We start from the raw sequence: 14,816 nt of genomic DNA, 5'->3' as shown, positions 1-14,816 counted from the left end.
CATATTTTGTCTTCATTTTGCTTTGTGCCATCCATCTGCTACCCAGTTTCATTTCTCTGCCGTATATTTTCTGGGGAGTTATTTCCTATTCCTGAGGAGGCCTGATACTATAGTTGAAGAATCATTTGTACATAGTATCATTTCTAGCCTGTGATTTTTTTAAAAAAAAATTAGCAATGAGACAGGGCAGGCACTGTGCTGTGATGGATATCAGTACAGTGCACGTTGGATGCATTGAAAGCATTTGACTTCACCTTATGTCACTTCTAGAATGTATTTTCCTACTTTTAGCAATGCGACAGGATAGACATTTGGCTGGACATTGCCTCATTTCTGGAGCATCGTATAGGTAACTGCTTCCAGGGCATCTGAAAATTACCAGCACACAGCACAGTGCCCTGTGTGATATTGACATGATATATTTCTTTTGAAAACCTAAAATAGATTAATATTTTATAGTGTTCAAAGATGTACAATAGAAGTGTTTATAAGGTTAAAGGATATACAATGTGTGAGAGTATATATTCAATGTAGAAGAAATGTGTATCTAGATAGAAAGCGAGATTATAGAATGTAATATTGTGAAATTTTTGTGACTACTATACTTAAGATTGAAATGTGATTTCCTATATAGATCTGTACATTCTTATTTTTGTGTTTCTTATAATTTTCTCAGACAAATTGGTCTGAAATTTTTCATGCTTTGTCTCTACCCAGAGCAATTTTTTAAAACGTTTCTGAGAACTTCATTCATCCAGTTTTGAATTGTGTATGTAAAAAAGATAAATTAATTACATTATGTTTGTCCTATCTGCCCAGATCACAAAATGATTGCATAATCATAAAGTAGCAATGGCTGAATGGATTTTGTCTGGACTTTGCTTATTCTTTAGCACTCATTGAGATCTAGTTAAACCAAGTTTGAAGGAAATGTGCTTAAGGTATAAAAGCTGAAAGATTTTTCAGGCATATGCGAGGTAATTTTCTGGTAGGTTTCTTTGCTTTTTTTTTATAGCTTGGAACCCTAGGAAAAAGTGTGCTATAAGCTTTGCTGTGTGATCTTTCTGTTTATAAAGTGACCTCTAACTTTGGGTCTGGGAACCAAAAGAATCTGGATTAAAACCCTGATTCTGATTAGCCTTCTGAGTGATCTTGGGGCAGTCACTTCCACTCACTCTACCTCTGTTTCGCCGATCTGCCCAAGCTCTATCTTACAATAACTGTGAGATTATGTAATGTTTGAACAGGGCTTTGGAAAATATAGGGACCAAATTCTAATCTCAGATCAGAACCTCACACAATAATGTGTTGTATAAGTAAGAGGTTCCCCTTTTGTTTGGAGGAGCAGAAAGTACTGGGTAGGGAAGAAAAAATATCCTTTCCTATAATTTAACTCTACCGCCTTCCATAATTGAGAGGTGAGAGAAGAGAAAGGAATTGTTTCAGCGGAGAGAAAAGCTGGTTTAAATAGGAAATGAGAGAGGATGTACACAGAGAGCAACAACAGAGCTTACAGGGTCTGCAGGAGGGGCTTGATTCTCTGGTTTGAAATGTGTAGTGTCCGTGCAGCCACAGGTTCAAAGCTAAGCAGGGTTATCTCAGCCCTTCATCCTAAAGGTAGATAAAGTGAGTTCACTAGAGCTTACTGCATGGATTTTTCAAACAACACTCTACAAACTAAAGTTCTCTGCGTGGATATTAAAAAGCCTAACACTGTCTGTAAAATTTGACAGGTTTCAGAGTAGCAGCCATGTTAGTCTGTATTCATAAAAAGAAAAGGACTACTTGTGGCTCCTTAGAGACTAACAAATTTATTTGAGCATAAGCTTTCGTGAGCTACAGCTCACTTCATCAGATGCTTCCGATGAAGTGAGCTGTAGCTCACGAAAGCTTATGCTCAAATAAATTTGTTAGTCTCTAAGGTGCCACAAGTGCTCCTTTTCTTTTAGTAAAATTTGAGTTTTCTCCTTGGGCCACTGAACAAAATTCCTTTCCACCATAACTATTCTGCAGTCTCCTGTGCACCAGTTGGCTGCTGCTCTCTGTCTCAGAGGTCACAGCAGTTCAGTGCTGCATTATATGCATAATTTGCTGTTTGCTTTGGAGGGAAGGTGCTATGCAAATGTAAAATAATATTACAGTACACTCTGCTGAATTTGAACATCATAAAACAGGATGGCTGCTTCAAAGGACATCTCCTAGGAATCTAATTTAGCCTAATTATAGTGAATGGTAATGACTGTGGCTTAACTAGGATAGTATTAGTATGTATTCCTCTTATTGGAATTAATTTGGATCCAAGTAAAGTGGTGTTTAACCAGTTAAATGGCTGTGAAATTATGTGTTCCGTTCTTTTCATACAAGTTACAAAAGAAAGATATTAAAATGTATATTTTGTTAGATTTTTGTGAGGTCGGGATCAGGGGTTCAGAGGTTTGCCCGCATGGATACAGATGCAGGATTAGGGCATTAAATTGTTAGAGTGCTGTCCCACCACCCTTCACTGGTGAGGAGCAGTAGGCAGAAAGAGGTTTTATCATCTTGATTTCCAGACCTTAGCGGGAAGGGCCCTCATCACAGTTAGCAAGGCATCCCTGTTTGGAGGGCAAGCTTTGCCCAATGGACCACCTTTTTTTCTCCTCCATTTCAGAGTTGTCAGCTAGGAACAGTTTTCGTGACCCCAGAACCTCTGTAGGACAGAAGCTTCTGAGAAAATTTACGTTGGATATAGACCATAAACAGCTGACCTGGCTGTACTTTCTGAATTTATAGTGCATATATGTATATAAAGCAAAAACATTTAAGTAGAAGGAATAACTTATTATTTGAGATGTTGTAATTAATTTGCAAACTGGACATCATCAAATTAGGCCTGAATAACGACTGTGAGTGGATGGGTCACTACAAAAACTAATTCCACCCTGCTGATACTCACACCTTCTTGTCAACTGTTTGAAATGGGCCACCTTGATTACATTGGCCTCAGTAGCACTAGAACAGTGATTTCCACCCCTTCTTGTCAACTGTTGAGAATAGCCCGCTTCCAGCTTAATTGAATTGTCTAGTTAGCGCTGATCCCCTACTTGGTAAGGCAAATCCCATCTTTTCATATGTTGTGTATTTATACCTCCCTACTGTATTTTCCACTCCATGCATCTGATGAAGTGGGTTTTAACCCACAAAAGCTTATGCCCTAATGAATTTGTTAGTCTCTAAGGTGCCACAAGGACTCCTCATTGTTTTCTCTCATTACTGAGGTTCTTTTTGGAGTGTAATTATACATATTGAAACTACAAGTCAAGAGATTGTGAGGAAATTCTGAAATGGATCAATGCAAACATTAGCCCTCTGCTATTGCTTCATACTGGGCTTTCAGGGTTTTCAAAACTATTTTATTTTCTTGATTTTCTGATCTTATGTCTCTGATATTTAATGTTTCAGGCTATATTGTTCATTGTTATCTTTTTACAAAACATCAAGAAAGAAAAACTGTTTAAAAAAAATTCTAGCAATTGCAAACCAAGAAAATTAAAATATCAATTGTTATCTCTTGACAGATTTTATCTAATTAGTGGAGGTGTTCCTTTTATTATATGTGGGATTACAGCAGCGACCAACATCAATAATTATGGAATTGAAGGCAATGCCCCATAGTAAGTATATAGCATTGTAATAAAATACTCTCAGAAATAAGTAATATGTCTCTGTCAGATGCTGATAAATGTTACTGCCTTCATAAGGGACAGAAACATAAAACTTTAAGATAAAATTCCATATTTGCCTGCATGGAATAATGGCTGTGAAAAATCATTGTCTTACTTTGCGGTCTGATGCTTGGCTCACTTACCAACGGTTTTATACCAGTTTGATTTCACTGATATCAATGGAGTTACATTTGATTTACACCAGCGTAAATGAGAAGAGAATCAGACCTGTTGTTTCTACATTCACTATAATCATGTATTGTTGCATGTATTGTATAAAAAGGACCACACTAGCCAATCAGAAACAACAAAATCTTGATTATGCCTCTAACTACTGTTTGATTTACCATGTATTCTCCTATTCAGACCAGTGCAACCAGACTATAATTGGCTCTGCTTGGGTTTGCACAGGGTGGGGCTCAACAGCTCAACATGACCTTCCCTACTTCTTGCCCACTTGTGCAATGAACAGTCACAATGCTCACTGTCTGACTCTCATCAGAGAAACCCAAAAGGGGGCAATGATGAAGGGACACCCCCATGTACACCAGCTGGTATAAGAGGAATAAGTACCACACTTCACTGAGCTGACCAGAAACCCCCACTTGCATGCACGTATTTGGTGCCCAGATGTTGTCCCTCCACATTTTGCTTAGTTTCATTATGACTGCTACAAAATACCTAATGCATAGTATTTTTTAAGGGGCGCTATTGACACTTTTAGCTGCCAACCTTAAAAGGAGAGAGAGACTATTCTTCGTAAGTGAAGAAATTGTTAATGTAATTTCAATAAAATTTTTTTTTAAAAAATTATATTTTTTCCCTTAAAAAAACATTCTTGGGTTTTCAGCAACCCAGAAACATCCCAGCAATATTGTCTTGCAGTTATGAACCAACCTTCTAGTACCCAGTCTGACCAAGGTGGCTGTACAGCTGTTACGTGTTGGTGCTTCAGGCACCTTAGCTACATTATTTGCTCTTGTTGCCTGGGGGTGGGGAGTGCCAAAGGAGGCCACCAACAGGCTTTTTCCAGAAGAGCTGAACAGGAAGTGGTTTAGAATAACAATTGACACTGATTGCACAGAGATGATTCATCATGCCAGTGATCAGTGCTTTAATGGAACTTTCAGTCCATTCTGTCAATACAGGTATACGGATTCTTGGAAGGGATTCAGTTTCAATTAATGCTACGGTGCTTTGAAAATGCATCTTGACACATCTCAAAGCAGCCATGGAATGAGTAGAAATAGAGTTGTCTGGAAACAAAGTGAAAGATATAATAATTAAATATTTGACCTTTCAAAATCATTTTCAGAGAGAATGAAATTGTAAAACCTGACAGTAAATTAGTAGACAACTACTAAACTAGGCAACTTGATCTGCTTAGACTGGTACCTACTCAGACCATGCCTGTCATATATTCAAAACATATTTATTCAAACATGTACAATTAGACAATAATTTATAATCAACAATATATTAAAGACTTGATTATTTATCTTCATAAATCTGTGAGACATTTTTTATTTTGGCACAATTAGAGAGGTTGTACTACTTTAATCACTTTAATCATAGACAATCAATACCAGATATCACAATCTGTACAGAAAACGGAAAGCAGGTGAAGGATGGTTATAAAATTGTCTAGGAAAGATACAAATTGAACAGCAGCACAGTGGGTTATATGCCTGATTCATTTTTAATAATATTAACACATCAAAATGTAGATGCAGTAACTTCAACATGTTTTTTATGGAACTGAGGAACTGATTTTTGAAGTGATCCTGATGAGATTCCACGTGAACCAACAACATCCTGAGACAATGTTCTACTGGGGAATATTCTGGTTTTCACTTTGCATCAAATGTGCAACATTGGAGTTTATTTAATGTATGCACATATATCAGTGCTTCACACTTATCAAATGAAAAGTAGGAGTTAACCTGTTTTCTTATGACCCTGGGAGTAAAATCACCTTGGTCTTTTGCCAGAAGGGCATAATACCTTAAACCCTCTTGTGCTTATGAAATAAAAAATAACTTGTGTGCATTTCTTAAAGATCAGAGTCCAGAATCAAAAATGTAAATGTAATAATCAAATGTAAATGCTACTAAAGCTGACCAAAACACACCAAGGCTGAATTTTGTTAGATGCGGGGGTTCTGAACCCAGAGAGTATGACCACTCATATTACAAAATGGTCGAGGGGATTCTGGCTACATGAGAGTGTGGTGAGAGGGAGTCCTGGCATGGAAAAGTTTCAGAACCATTGTATTAGATGGACCACATCCAAAATTGGGGACTTCTGTTCTCCTTGTAAAGAATCATATACACCTCTGGTTATAAATGACTAACCCTATTTTTTATTAGTGGACTGTGAATAAGTACTTCTAATACTCTAATTTTTTATTAGTGGACTGTGAATAAGTACTCTAATACTGTAAATAAAGTATCATGCCTCTTCCATGCCACTTTCCTTTCCCTAAGGGCCCATTGTTGACATGCATAAGATTTTCTGTGTTATGGAGCCCACGTCAAATAGTCTAAGGCCTGGCCTACGCTGGGGGGGGGATTGATCTAAGGTACGCAACTTCAGCTACGAGAATAGCGTAGCTGAAGTCGACGTATCTTAGATCGACTTAGAATCACTTACCTTGCGTCCTTGCGGTGCAGGATCGACGGCTGCCGCTCTCCCATTGACTCTGCTTCCACCTCTCGCTGTGGTAGAGTTCCGGAGTCAACGGCAGAGCGATCGGGTATCGATTTATCACATCTTCACTAGACGCGATAAATCGATCCCCGATAGATTGATGGTTACCCGCCGATCCGGCGGGTAGTGTAGACGTGGCCTAAGTTACCTATCACTCTGAATGCCATATGTAGATAGTGAACTCTGGAGAATGACTTTGGGAAGGCAATGAACCTTGTCTACCTCCCAGCAGGAGAGTGGGCCCTTCTTGTTCTTCTTCCTTGCATCAAATTGGGTCCACTCTGAATCCTCTCCTTCCAAAGTGCTCTGTTTAATGCCGTATCCCCTATCATACCACATAATAATGTCTTCTTTTATAACATCCCACCACTTTTTCTTGGGTCAGCCTCTCTGGCTTTTTCCTTCAATCTTGATCTGCTGGACTCTCTTACCTATGTAGTTGTCAGGACTGTGGTTTACATGACCAAACCCTCTAAGCCTGCATGCCCTCATTTTTCCATTAGACTGTTACTTTGAGCTTGTCTCTAACAAACATATTCCACATATGGTCTTTCTTGCTTATACCACTCATCCATCTCAACATCTGCATTTCTGTGGAAGTGATCATTTGCTCATGGTGGGCTCCTCCCTTGTTTAAATGTCAATGGGCCTCAGGAGAGACTGTAAAAGAGTCGGTGCAGGTTTAAGAGAATTCTTGTTTCAGAAATGGGACTCAGTCAAAGAGAAATAGAAGAGTGTCATCTGGGAGAGAAGGTTATCCCAAATAGCAATCATATTGGGCAACAGAAAGGGACTTCTTCCTTTCCCCAACACCCCGCAGCTAGCATGTGTTGCTGTTTTGTTTGAAATAAATAGAAAAGGAACACCGTCTTGTTATCTTTTCTCCACACTACTTGAATGACTACAGCACTAGGGTTGAAGTAACTCCTGCTGCCTCATGACCCCAGTGTAAAGGACCGGGGGCATAAGTGGTCTGGCCTTTTGGTCACAACTGAGCTGGTGTCCGCAAGTCAAGGACAGCCACAAAGTGGTAGTCAGTGAGCAGGAATCAGAATAATTGCTAGAGCTGGGATCAATACGTAAGAGTCAGAGGCAGGCTGGAGTCAGAGACTGGATATCAGAGGCAGTTACCAGGTGGGAATCAGGAGGACAGAGTCAGGGTCAGTCAGACTGCTTTTGGAGACTGGAGGTCAGAAAGCAAGGTGAGGCCGAGAGTCTTAGTGTAACACACACACCTCCTGGGTGTGATGTTCTGTCCCCTGCAGTGGCACCGAGACCACTTAGAGAGCAATTAATGAGTCTGCTCTACAGCCTCAGTCCAAACTATCTCAGTCTAAATATGTGTTTAATGGGACTGAGGGTGATGACTCAGAATAATGAACCTTAATTATCATATTCTCTCCCTCCCATTGCTAACATTTAATAGTTTCCTTGACATTAATGGGAGCTCTCCATACACATCAAGGGGATATCATGCTGTTAAGGGAAAACCAATGTATTGTACATATGAGAAGTTATTGTCCATTATGTCAAATTTGGGTTTAAAAATTAATTTGACTTTCACTTTTTTGTTTGTTTGTTTGCAGTTGTTGGATGGCTTGGGAACCTAGCCTTGGTGCATTTTATGGACCAGTAGCATTCATTGTGCTAGTCACCTGTGTTTACTTTCTCTGCACATACGTGCAATTGAAGCGTCATCCAGAACGCAAGTATGAATTAAGAGAAAGGACAGAAGATCAGCAGAGGTTGGCAAGTACTGAAGTGGGCCGTAGTCATATTACGGACACTGGGTCAGTTTCCCAGACAACGTGCTCCATGATTTCTTCTTCTTTGTTGGAAAACGAGCACTCGTTTAAGGCTCAGCTTCGAGCTGCGGCATTCACTTTGTTCTTGTTTACTGCCACTTGGACCTTTGGAGCGCTTGCTGTATCTCAAGGACATTTCTTGGATATGATATTTAGCTGCCTCTATGGAGCATTTTGTGTGACCTTAGGGCTTTTCATCCTCATCCATCACTGTGCAAAGCGAGACGATGTATGGCATTGCTGGTGGTCCTGTTGCACATCTAGAAGAAGCACATATTCTGTACAAGTTAATGTCCGCCCAAAGGTTAATGTCAATGGGGACACGCAGGTTCATGCACCTTGTCTTCAAGAGTCACCATGTCCTAACAAATCAGCTGTTTTTAATCATCCACCTGCTAATCACTGCAAGCTTACTAATCTACAAGCTGTTCAAAACCATGTTAACTGCCTTTCACCAGTTACACCATGTTGTGCAAAAATGCACTGTGATCAACTTTTGGATGATGAAGCTCATATACATGTGCATAACGAGGGAACTTTCAGGCCCAACATGCACATTCACAGATGTCTGAAAAGCAGAACTAAACCACGTTACTTCAGTCGACATAGATCTGCAGGAGAAAGAGAATATGCCTATCACATTCCTTCGAGCATTGATGGTAGCATCCACAGTTCACATACAGACAGTCCACACAGCACGCATGATAGTCAGTCAGGGCACAGACGGGCTTGCTGTGCGAAAAGTGATGCATATCCTACTATCAACCAGCCTGAAAGTAGCGATGCAAGTACTGTAATATACAGTTGTGCTAAAATCCCAGAAAGTGACACTGTGCACCATACAGCTCATTTTGAGATGCATCCGCGGACACAATCATTGCCATTTAATACAACTAATCACAATGGAATTCTCAAGGGAAATGTGCATGAAGCCATGATATACAGTTCAGATAGTACAGGAAATATCAAAACTGGTCCTTGGAAGAATGAAACTACTGTGTAGTTCATGGGCCACTATATTGTCTTTTTTCAACTCAGATCATCTTCAGTTTTGTTTTTATTCTAAACTGAATAAGATTACATTTGTGTAGCACATCAACAAATTGTACAGGTTTTACACCTTTATTTCTGTTTTCTGAATGAGCGACTAAAAGAGAGAAGTAGTGGCAGTGTTTTAAAAGTGAAGTTATTTTTAAAAGAATGTTAGAAAATTGTTCTGGGAGAGAATTTGAAACTGAAGTCTAGAAAACTGAATATAAGAGGCAATATCCTTTTGTAACAAAGAACTGTATTTCTTTAGAAATACATCACTTTTAATTCATTATTTGGGTTTTTTTTTTTTTAATTCTAAGGTAACTTCAGACTCTTTTATATACATATCCGCATCTTTTACTTATTTATTTTTGTAGCAAAATATTATTACTGTGCCATGGATTTTAATCAGAAGTTACAATAATAGAAATGAGGAGCAGGATTTTAATAAATTATTGATACAGCTTTTTAGCCCTACAAAGTGATACTGCCTCTAAAGATCTTCTGTAGCATATGGCCTGTAAAATCATGTAATGTACAGTCTCTGTTATGCCTCTTTTCTTGTTGGAGAGAAGTACTAGGTAATGTCTGTTACACCTATGGTGCTGTATTGGTTGTGTTTTGCATGACATATGTCAGGATATACCATTTGCTGTGTTCTAGTGTTACATATGTAAAAACAAGTATTGTAAAAGGCTGTGGAAACCCTGTTGGTATTTAATCTAGAGCATTATGAATCTACAAAAAATCACTAAAGCACTAGTTTAAGTGGCACAATCCTTTGTATAAGGTTATATGATAGCTTTGATAAGGGTCCACTCTAATGTCTTTACAGAGCATGCACTACTCATTGTATGTGACGCTGTGCAGTGTAATAGCAATTGTCTCAACAAGTTTTACACTTCTTTGTAAAGTATGCCTTTTGAACAAATCTGTAAGCTGTTTCACAGTAACCTTTCAAAATCTGTTTAGGTAGAGCAGTTTTATCATTAACTCTTTGAGGACTACTGTCATTTTCTTAAAAATAGCTTACTCTACTTCAGAGAGACTGTATATACTATATTGTCTATTTAATCATATGAACAATGTAGTCCAGAGTTGTCAGGAAAGTGAACGTTTAATCATTTTCCAGAAACATAACTTTCCAGATACTAATTTATTAATTTCACATCTTATGTGAAAGCCACTTTCCCTCCCAGCAAATTTCAGATTGTCTTTATCCTTTAATGCAAATTTGACCTTCAAAAGCAGTTACTTGTGTTCATTAATTCCGCTCAACCATAGGGCATTTTAGGGTCACTAACATTCTCTGTTAACAAGGCTTTTGGCAAGAAATTCTTTGTCCATGAATGTCTGTACACAAAGCGTCAACTCACAGGACAGATCTGAATTATAATTATCCTTATGTGAAATGAAACTCCTTTTTAAAATAAGAAGGCTGCAAAGTAAGAATGAGTTATATAATGTGAATAAAAACATATAGCTGGAAGAAAAATGTCTGCAATGAAAGGAGAGAAGTGGTTTCATAAATAAAAAGACAAAGCACAATGTTGTATGGCCATATGAACAAGTCTGTCATATCCTAACACAGGCTTGGGTAACTGATACATTGCTATAGAGCACAGAACAAATAATAACAGCCCCTTGATGGAGCATCAATTTACAATGTATATTTTGCAGAAATACTAACATGCCTCAACCCATCATTTGTCTGTTAGCTGCAGTTTATTAGTCCCTACTCTTTTTTTTTTTAATTATATAGGAAAACATTTCCTAACAGTGTACATATAGGTGACAATTATAATTGTTGCAATGTTATAAAAGTGCATAAGTCAGACAAATGTGTTCTGCAGTGTTGCAGGTGGGAATTAGTACTCAAAGGGTTAATGCTCAGTATCTGAGTGCAAGAAATCTTGTTTTTCTGTATTTTTGTAAATTTGAAATATATATTGTAAACTACAGCAGTGTAATGTATCCATTTCCTATTATGTGTGTCTTTAAAAGAGCAGGAAGAATGCACTAGTTGGTTGTTGAGTTTTAAACCAGTATACAACCTTTTCATGACTGCTTCTTTAAGTGATGGGGGGAATTAAAAAAAAAAACTATGCTTTATTATGTATATGCTGTATGTGCTTGAACTGTCTCAAAACTAAAATACAGTATTTTCATTGTTTGCATAATGCAATATTTTCTGTTTAATAATTATTTTCATTTTAATATTATTTTATTCTCATTTCACATAGACAGTGAGCCCTAACCAAGCATAGACATAATGCTAAATACCACTTCTCTGTATCTCAGCAGTATATATCTATGCTGTAATAGATGAATCCTAGAGGGTCTATAGATCATTATGCAAAATATCCCACATACATGGCCAGGTGAAATATTCACTTTGCTAGAACACACCCAGTGAAGTTCTTTATTCAGCTTGCGTTTCTGTCACTCGTGTTGTTTTGTCTGAGAGGCTTGTGTATGATCTTCATAATGGCTTACAAAGAAGTAAAATAGGTGCTGCTTTCCACAGAATATCTTATGTGATAAAACTCTCTGGAAAATTAACATTAAATATGAAAACACCTTTCTTATTGTGTTAAAATATTAATTTAGTAAATATTTTGGGGCTAATTTGGAAAAGATGTGTTATGCAATAATCTGTTTGCATATTATTTTTTCAGAAATATATAACTACAGAGTAGGAGAACATGATATTAAATAAATTACAACATGTTTTATAACATCAGATTTGACCAAAATTCTTTCTGTGCTTTTGACTTTTTTTTTCCAAGATAAATGGGATCATTTAATTGTTGTTGGTTTTTTTGTCATTTAGAGTCAGTGAATCATTGACTTTACCTGATTTCTTATGACATAAAAATAAAGTCAGTGAAATACATACAGTATAGCAGATATATTGTACTAACAAATTCCCTCCTGGACATGCACATGTAACCCACCTGAATACTAACATTAGTTTTAGTTGTGCATGAATAACACAAAAGAGGCAGAACAGATTTTTATAGATCACTTCCTGGCCTGAGACAAAGCATGAGAAATTTCAGCCCCAAAGGTAATTTTCTGAGAATGATACAGGCAATTGACAACAGGGGGTTAAAATTAAAGTTCTGTCTTACTCTTAACTGTTGGAGATAGAATACTGGACTAGATGGATCATGGGTCAAATCCAGTGTGGCAATTACTGTTTCCCATGTAACTCCCATGATGATATAATCCAAGAAAGCATAAACTTTTAAAAAATTCTCTGCCAGACAGATCACTTGAGGTTTAGTAATTCACATTTATACTGAACGTTAAATAAAGGTAATTAGGGATCAAATTTATTACTCCAATTTCTTATGATGGATGTATTCTTAACTCTGTGTATATACACAGCTTCCAGTTTTAATTAGTTCAGTTTTGGGCACCTCAAAGTGGCTTTCTTTTAAGACTTGGATCATGGCACACATGCAGTTTTGCATGAGGAATTCCTGCTTAACCTCATGTAAAGAAATTCAATATGGAAATAAATTATGAATGTTTGAAAATTGTGCCTGGGGCATGTTCCCAGGTGTGGTTCCCAGGTGTTCACATAGTCATTCTCACCATTGAGTCTAAGCAACTTTCACTTCGAGACTCAGGAACAAATCCTGGTCCAGGAGCATCCAGAGCCCAGATGGAGCTAAATAGTCTAGTAGAGCCATGTGGCCAGAGAAGCATGAGTATATCATGAGGGAAATACCCCCTGAGGTTCAGCCACAAAGCTGCTCAATGGTTGGCACCCTTTGATCTGTGCCCTGGGATGGAGTCGATAATGCTGTGCTCCCTGAACACTTGAGGATGTTGTCATGGCGGTCCTGTTAGTGCTCAGTGCTTCTTTAGCTCCACAGTGCAGCATGTTCCTTCCTTCAAAGAATCAGTGGGGGATTCTGGATAAATCTAAGCAGATTTTGAAGACAGAAGGGGTTTTTTGACAGAAAAAGCCAGGCCCACTCAAAAGTTCCAGAATGAGATGTCATCAGGAGCATGTTGGTGTGCATTATAGAGAAGAATCACTGCACCTTGGAGATTGGAAGATGGAGAAGGGCATAATCCCCCATGATTCTTCAAAGCCAGCTGCACTCTTACCAAGGTATAAATGTGTGTGTGTGTGTGTGTGTGTGTGTGTGTGTGTGTGTGTGTGTGTGTGTGTGTGTGTGTGTGTGTGTGTGTGTGTGTGTGTAAGTAAAATGTAGAGATACATTTTGGTCCCCTCTTCTCTCCTTGCTCTATATCTTCTCTGCAGAAATTACTGCACCTCCAGGTGAAAGTGAGTAAATTCACCCCCACCTTCCCACACAACCTGAATGTCCTCAGGATTGGTCTGGTCCAAGCAGACAGCATAAATGAAATAGAAGTGCTAAAGCAGCTTTTACTGCTGCCTAATGGGAAAGGTCAGGATTTGGTCTTCAAGCTTCTGCAATTTCTAAAGCGGTCCACCCTCCCTGATAAATTTCATGCCTTAAGGCTATGCAGCATGTCAAGTCAGAGAGAGAGGTTTGTTTTAAATGCATGCCCCCTGCCAAGCCGTAGGGGCTATGCTTCCAGCTACTATCTGTTTTGGGGGGTTGTTTTGATGTATTTCTAACGGTACCTGTCACTGTGGTATCTATCACCTAAGACTCTTGGGCTCTGGGTAGGCAGAAAACCGACTTCTTTCATTGGCAGGTCATTATAACCATTGTAGCTCCTCCTCCACTCCTTCAGTACATTGTCTGGCTGTCTGGCAGATAGAAGACAAGTCATCTGGCTCAGCATATCCGTGGCTCCATCCACTTACCTCCTGAGTAAGATTAAGCAATACCTGAAGGATGCAGCTGGAAAAAGGAAGAAATAACCTTGGGGGCTACTCTAGGAGAAAAAGAGAAGATGGTAATCTCAGGTTTGTGAATTATACTCATTCCTAGCACAATGCCCTCATTCATTACCCATCTTTTATCCTATGATAGGTGGAGCTGGCAGCACTATTTATTAAGTTTGCCTTACACTTCCTGTTACAAGACCCCATTTTCAGTTGCTTGTAACTTTGCCACATTAACCATTTTGGCTGAAGTTTTCCATGGTCTGCCTCAGCCTGAATTTATTTGGAAAATTTCATCCAAAAACCACTCAGCTATTACCACAAATAAGGCTAGGGAAAAATATATTGTTTTTTTGCCCATGGTAAACAATTCTGGTGATCTTTTGTTTGAACAGCTCTGCTTCGCCCTTGCTCTGGAGCAAAGAGTTGAAATTTGGCAGGAGGATGGCCTTTGTGTCAAGGAAATGGCTTTTACCAATTACCATCCACATGAATCTGCCCAAATTTGGTCAAGTGTTTGAAAAATAGCAGGTCACACATTTTCAACACCTTTAATTTTAGCAACTAAATTCTCCAAAGATTCCATTCTCACTGAGCACACTACAGCCTCTCACAGCTTCAAGCACTGCATATGTGTCATCCCCACACAGTGACTGAGCATGCTCCAGCCCAGGGCTATGGGTGCTCAGGAGCACTTTCCATGTAATGGTTCCTCCAGCTGCTCTGGCC

At 38.6% G+C, this 14,816-nt stretch overlaps 1 protein-coding gene across 1 annotated transcript in view; it reads left to right on the top strand.

Annotated features, from left to right (window-relative positions):
- Positions 1 to 9,564, top strand: part of ADGRA1 (adhesion G protein-coupled receptor A1) — a 475,442-nt gene extending 465,878 nt beyond the window's left edge. Inside the window, exons 18-19 of the mRNA XM_073353951.1 lie at positions 3,558 to 3,653; positions 8,000 to 9,564. Of these exons, the coding sequence (XP_073210052.1) occupies positions 3,558 to 3,653; positions 8,000 to 9,221 (1,318 nt within the window). The 3' untranslated portion in view covers positions 9,222 to 9,564. The remainder of the gene's footprint in view (positions 1 to 3,557; positions 3,654 to 7,999) is intronic.
- Positions 9,565 to 14,816: the final 5,252 nt, after the last annotated feature.

This window comes from Lepidochelys kempii, chromosome 7, assembly GCF_965140265.1.
Source record: "Lepidochelys kempii isolate rLepKem1 chromosome 7, rLepKem1.hap2, whole genome shotgun sequence".
NCBI lineage: Eukaryota > Metazoa > Chordata > Testudines > Cheloniidae > Lepidochelys > Lepidochelys kempii.
Note: the sequence above shows the minus strand (reverse complement) of the source record. Positions and strands in the feature narration are given on the sequence as shown.